This window comes from Enoplosus armatus, chromosome 2 (genome assembly GCF_043641665.1).
Source record: "Enoplosus armatus isolate fEnoArm2 chromosome 2, fEnoArm2.hap1, whole genome shotgun sequence".
NCBI lineage: Eukaryota > Metazoa > Chordata > Actinopteri > Centrarchiformes > Enoplosidae > Enoplosus > Enoplosus armatus.
The window spans coordinates 14,109,897-14,115,896 of record NC_092181.1 but is presented as its reverse complement, the minus strand read 5'-3'; the positions used below and the strand labels follow the sequence as shown (position 1 = coordinate 14,115,896).

The 6,000-nt window shown below is 42.0% G+C and overlaps 1 protein-coding gene across 3 annotated transcripts in view; it reads right to left on the bottom strand.

Annotated features, from left to right (window-relative positions):
- Window positions 1–526: 526 nt before the first annotated feature.
- Window positions 527–6,000, bottom strand: part of LOC139291232 (RNA binding protein fox-1 homolog 2-like) — a 31,178-nt gene continuing 25,704 nt past the window's right edge. For all 3 annotated transcript variants that reach the window (XM_070913202.1, XM_070913210.1, XM_070913218.1), the window contains 6 exons: window positions 5,534–5,590; window positions 5,299–5,443; window positions 4,613–4,658; window positions 1,962–2,050; window positions 1,417–1,489; window positions 527–829 (listed from right to left, as the gene is read on the bottom strand). In XM_070913202.1, coding sequence (XP_070769303.1) covers window positions 785–829; window positions 1,417–1,489; window positions 1,962–2,050; window positions 4,613–4,658; window positions 5,299–5,443; window positions 5,534–5,590 — 455 coding nt within the window. In that variant the 3' untranslated portion in view covers window positions 527–784. The remainder of the gene's footprint in view (window positions 830–1,416; window positions 1,490–1,961; window positions 2,051–4,612; window positions 4,659–5,298; window positions 5,444–5,533; window positions 5,591–6,000) is intronic.

Genomic DNA, 6,000 nt, shown 5'->3' with positions numbered 1-6,000 from the left:
GGAACAGCTCTAATAACCCTCCCTTCCTTCAGCTTTCGGGCTTGATTTCTGTAGCGTTATAAACCGTCACATCATCTCTCCAAGCCGCCATGTTCAGTCTCCCACTACCAGAACACAGCAAGGATGGAAACCCTCTCTCAGTAATAATCGCCCACGTTAAGGAGGAATTATAAAAATCCATCAGTGGGAGTTTTTTTGTGTTTTTTTTATATCATTTTAGTGACTCATCATTGTGGTTCAAAATGTTTTTTAAGGTGCTCTTTCGATGCACCTTGCTGCTTCCTACCGCTCCGACGTTTTGTGGACACTTTGATTGCTCGTTTCCCTCTCTTTTTCCTTTAATGTTGAGTGTGTGCAGGCCACACAGCACTCGGCTCTTTCTCACACATGGTTGACAGCTATTTAAATGTCAGTTATCCACATACAGCCTTTGGAAGAACATCTGGGCCCCATCCCGAGTCTTGTGCTGCTGAGTGCCGAGGGAATAAGAAGGGGGGGGGGGGGGGGGACTATAATACAGCCGTGCAATAGGGAAGATGGCCAAGTCTTTATTTTTTTCTTCGTTTTTTTTATGTAGGCCATCTGTCAGTCTTTAATACAGCATTCCTCTATTTCTGTAGTAGCGTATATAAGAAAACGTGGGACTGCTCTGGGGTGGGATCTGAAATATCTTTGTTGTGACTCCACACTTTAAAACTGGGTGCAGTCCATCTCCACGACAACAGAGGGAGCTCTTTCAGAGTAATTCAGTGGAAGAGAGGAGCTCCTGGGAAATGTAGTGTCTTTAGTAAGGGGCAAATCTACTATAGCCTCCCCTGTACAGTGTGGCCTGTGAAACAACAAAAGACAGTGATTGAGTGATTAAAATCTTTTCAAAATTACATTATTCACTTAAATGAGCAGTCTGGTGATGTTCTATATTTCTTATTGTCAATAGATTCTGTAAAAAGAATAAAACAGCAATGACTTTGACACAAGGACTCTTCAAAAGCCCCACCACGCCAGCTGATATTGTGTTTTAATGCTACACATTGCCAAACAAAATATAAGTTAACACAAATCAGTTGGCAAACAGGAAACGTAAAGCCACTTTTTATTCCTCTGAGTAACATTTGCTCTTAACTACAGTGCCCAGCTGTTTTAGGAAATTACAGAGGTTTTTTATTTTTATTTTTATTTTTCAAATTAAAACTATAAATTTGTGACCTGTTTTTAGATATTTATATACTTAGGAACTGATGGGTTTGGGGCCCCAGTGCCACAGACAGAAGAGGGAAGTTATAAAGTTATAAAGTGAGAGATGGACTAACATATTGTTGGTTTTGCTCTTTGAATGGGAAGTGTTGACAATAAGAAAAATAAAGAATATCACTCATCCTTTGAAAGCTTGACAGTATATGAGCTTCAGGGTCTTACCATGGCTCCAACACCATAGGCAGCTGGGGCGAGCGCAGCGTGGTAGGGGTCTGCCGTGTAAACTCGTCCGTAGCTATCAAAAGCAGCAAACACAACAAGCAGGTGTTGCATTATATTTTAAAGGGGGAAAAAAAATTTAACTGCAGGAGGAAAGGGGGTTGTTGTTTTTCAACATTCACTTCCTGGTCTATGATTTGTGTAGGAATAAAACCCCAAACTACTGAAGTCTTTCCTCTCTTATGATCTGGAGAGTAATCCACACAACTTCATTTCTTGTCCTGTAGATGTCATTCACTACATGTTCTCATCTGGACTTGACTGTCCCGGTGCATGTGGTCCATCTGTGTTGCTTGTTCTTCCACAGCTTGCCTTGATAATTGTACATCGCTCGTGCTGACGTTAAATGTGCTTTTTAAATCAAGTGACTTGACTACTTAGTGACAGAGGACGGTGCTGCAAGCAAGCAGCCAACATTTCAAGACACATCGCCTCATTCTGCAGGCCTGTCAGAGGAGGCTTCAAGATGTGCCGGACAACCCACTCACCTGTCACTGTAAGCTGCTGCTGCAGCTGCCGCTGCTGCAGGAGTCGCTACCGCAGTTGGCTGGGCGTAACGATACGCTGCATATCCGCCCTGTGTTGAGGTGATGAAGGGGAGAGAGATGGCGGACAGCAAGGGGGTGGGGGGGGTAGTGTGTGTGACAGAGGAAAAAGAAATGATGGAGGGAGAGGTGGGACGAAACAGAAACGAGAGTAAATTCTTGTTAAACGTTTGCTGTATTTCCTTTACAAACTAACAGACTAGTAGTGAATCTAAAGGGTTACATTGTGAGAAAAAACTGCTGAGAAGAGAGCGAAAGATTAACAAGCAGACAGTCAGCAAAACTGGCTAATCTGGTGCAGTACAGCATTCACAAGGATGTAGCTCAGGCTCTGTGTGGGTCTCTCCCTCCATGACTAACTTGGAAAAGACATCTTTAATTGTTCATTATGCGTTTTGCTGTTTGTAGCATTCCCCTGTGCAACATTAAAGTGCATCATCTTTCCCGCTGTGAGCTGGACATGGAAGGAGAGAGAGTTCATACCCATAACTGTGCCCCACCCCTGTTCCCCTACCAAAAACACACAGTTAAAGAAAGGGGAAGGGGTGGCAAGATGATTGTGTCATTATTTATGTTTGGATGAACAGCTGATGAACAGACACAAAAAAAACAACTACAGGTGTAAGAAGACAGTCAGCCAGTTGGATTAAAAAGGGAACACACACACACACCACGCTCACATGGCCAGCGACGAATCACTGACAGACACAGCATGCTTTCCCAAACTCAGAACATACAGTGGATTAGGCCAAACATCCCTATAAAATTAAACAAACACACACCGCTGCATTCTACCCTAAAGATCAGTCACGACCAAGTCCCCGCATTCAGGACCACACAGTTGCTGCTATGGGAGGAAGGCTGGACTGGGGAGGTAGAGGGGGAGAGGAAGGAGGTGAAGAAGGATGACATGTAAAGAGGAATAAAGAGAGAGAGGAGGGGATGTAGAATATAGGTAAGGAAGGAAGGAAGAGTCACAGAGCAAGGAGAGAGTAGAAGATGGAGAACAAAGTGCCAGATGGCACAACACTTGAAGGAAAGAAGACAGAATGAAACAGAGAAGACGTGGACTAAAGAATGACACAAAAAATAGGGGGTGGGGTGGGGGGGGGGACTGGGGGGAGGAGTCAGCCTTGTAAGTATGTCTGCATGCCGACATTGATTCAGTTAGCATGCCACAGGTGAAACAGATAGGGAGATTCCTGGAAGGGGTCTGAATTGACTGCGGATACAAACTGTCCTACATCTCTCTGACTACTGGATAGCTCTCGGGTTTCAGTGTCATTATTCAGGTCTTATTCATTTCGTGTCTGGTTTGTATTTTGAGCATGGCAACGCAGCTTGCTGACACGTTATAATCCTCACTGATGCGCATGATGTATAAAGTTTGTGTACAATGAAGAGCTTTAGGGAGAATTCATGGAAAGAGGATAACAAAGTGACGACATGAATTATACCAGTTTTGGACAATTCTTTTCACTGATTTTGGAATAAAAGAGTGTGATGAAAATGCCAAATAATATGATAAAATGTTCATTTGTTTTTAATGTATCTTGCCTCAAGAACATAACGAAATCAAGATATTCAAATATCTTTTCATTCATAGATGAATTTTGCTGTGAGGTGTTAACATCTGGTCACCAAGGGACATACCAATATAACACATTATTTTAAGATTGAGCTAAATAATAAGATGGTATACAAAATGTACATAGTTAGCTGGATGTGTTGTCAGGGAATAGACTCTATCACAAGTGCAGATTTTTGGCTAAAGAAAGTGATCCACTGTTCCAAGTATTGACCATCAATACTGAACTTAATCTACCTTAAAATGTCCATCCATCTCTGCTGTAGATATTTAGTGAATGGAGGTTTTATGCAGTATATTCTTCAAGAACTAAAATTTAAACTTCTCCCCCTTCCGCAACTCCACCCATGTCAGAATCCAGTGAGTTAGTAGAAGAAGACAGAGAAGGCATTTCAATCTCAGATGGTCAATAATGTCTAGCAGCACGCAGTCATTGGAGACGAGGAGGATGCACACTGGCTCTCACACAGAGTGTGTAAACCCTACCTGGGGCAATCTGCCACTAATGTCCTGAAACACTAGTCTACAGAGAGAACAGAAACAGCTATTGTCAACCTGGTCACACACGCGCACGCACACACACACACGCACACACACACACTCATAATCACATTGGTACAAACTAACTCACAAATGCACAGAGACAAACCCTAGAGGAGTCTACTCATGAATGAACACTTTCATGAAAACGTGTGTGTGTTGGGCTGCTGAGTGCTATTTTTATATTTGAACACATTTCACACAAGGAACATTTCATATGAGATTGTATATTATGTGAAAAGTGGGGAGCTTAATTTATTTGTGATGATAATAATAATAAAACAAAGAGAATTTAAGATGAAGTCAGGAGAACAAAAGATGTCTAGATGTGATGAATCAAAACACCCAAAAGTACACGTCTCTAGGGGTTTGGTCCGTGGCGTTTCACACTTGAAAACCCACAGGCAAGAGGGGGGGAAAGTAGGTGAGGAGTGAGGCAGGAAGAGAGAGAGAGAGGTATACTTACATAGAGATCAGCTGCACCGTAAAAGCCATCCTGATAGGCCATCACACTGAGAGAGAGAGAGAGAGAGAGAGAGAGAGAGAGAGAGAGAGAGAGACAAGACAGGAAGGAAAAGGAGAGAGTACAGAAGAGCGGTGGTGGAAAGTCCAAACAAATAAAACAAAAACAAAAAAATGGTGTGATGCGCCACCATGTGGGCATTGCAGAAAACAAAAGTGACGATTGAGGGTGAGAGAGAGGGGTGAGAAAACGGTGCCAAACAGATTGTGAAAGAGAGAAAAGAAAGAAGGGTGAGATTATTACACACCGTGCAACATGCAAGACAAAATACCACCTCTTTGTATACAAATGCACCGACTTTAGAGTGATACTACTGTTACTTCAGCCAGTGAGACAAACTTCTATTAAAAGAAAATACTGCTCAATTTGATCTTAATTCACTAAAAAGTATATCATCACTTTTGAGGAACAAGGAAATGGTATTTCAGCTCAGCAAACTATCATCATCTCAATAAAAATATTATTCAAAACACACAGCATGCACAATTAAGAAGAACTATTTTTAACTAAGTGGAGATGTGCTTTTAAGAAGGCAGTCCTATGCACAATATTATGTCTACTTTTTATCATCAATAGCAGTTTTGTGGCGATCAGTTGTTGTTTATGTTTATGGGTGTGTGTGTGTTTACCCCGGGTAGGTAGGGATGGCAGGTTGTGGCACAGCTGCCCTGACTGCGCTGTAGACCGGCCGGGCGCGACCCCGGAGATGGGCGCCTCGAAAGGTCGCAGCGGTGGAGGCGGCTGCTGCTGCCGCTTGGTACGGAAACCCCGGTACTGAGAGAGAAAAGAAAGTACAGCTTCTTAAATACCTTCACATAAATATTATTGTCTCTGTAAGTATGAAGCTAATCTTTGTTGTCATACCTGTGTAGAGTTCAGGGCTGTACATGGCTCCAACCATGGGACTCAACTTCCATCCAGCTGTAGTCAACAAAGAAAATGACAATGTACATTTAAAGCAATATTTCTCTCTGAAGCAACCAGATACTTTAGGACTTTTGTTTTTGTTCACGGTGATCTCTGCCGTTCATTTTAGTGTTCATTGTAAAGAGAGGTATGTATGACGCTTCGTGATTGTGCAGGGCACATCTGTGAGACGTCACTACCAGGACAGGACAATTCAATATTATTATTATTATATATAATGTTATTGTTTTATAATGTATGTGTTTTAAGTCCTACTGTCCACATATAGTCCAAAAGAGTCATCAAAAACAAAAACAAAACAAAAAAGAGTGACTCTTTCATTTGTTTTGTCAGATATAATGCATTACAGTGGAACAGGTATCAGGGGAATGTAGTAAATCCTATATGTAGTTTTGCAAAAATGT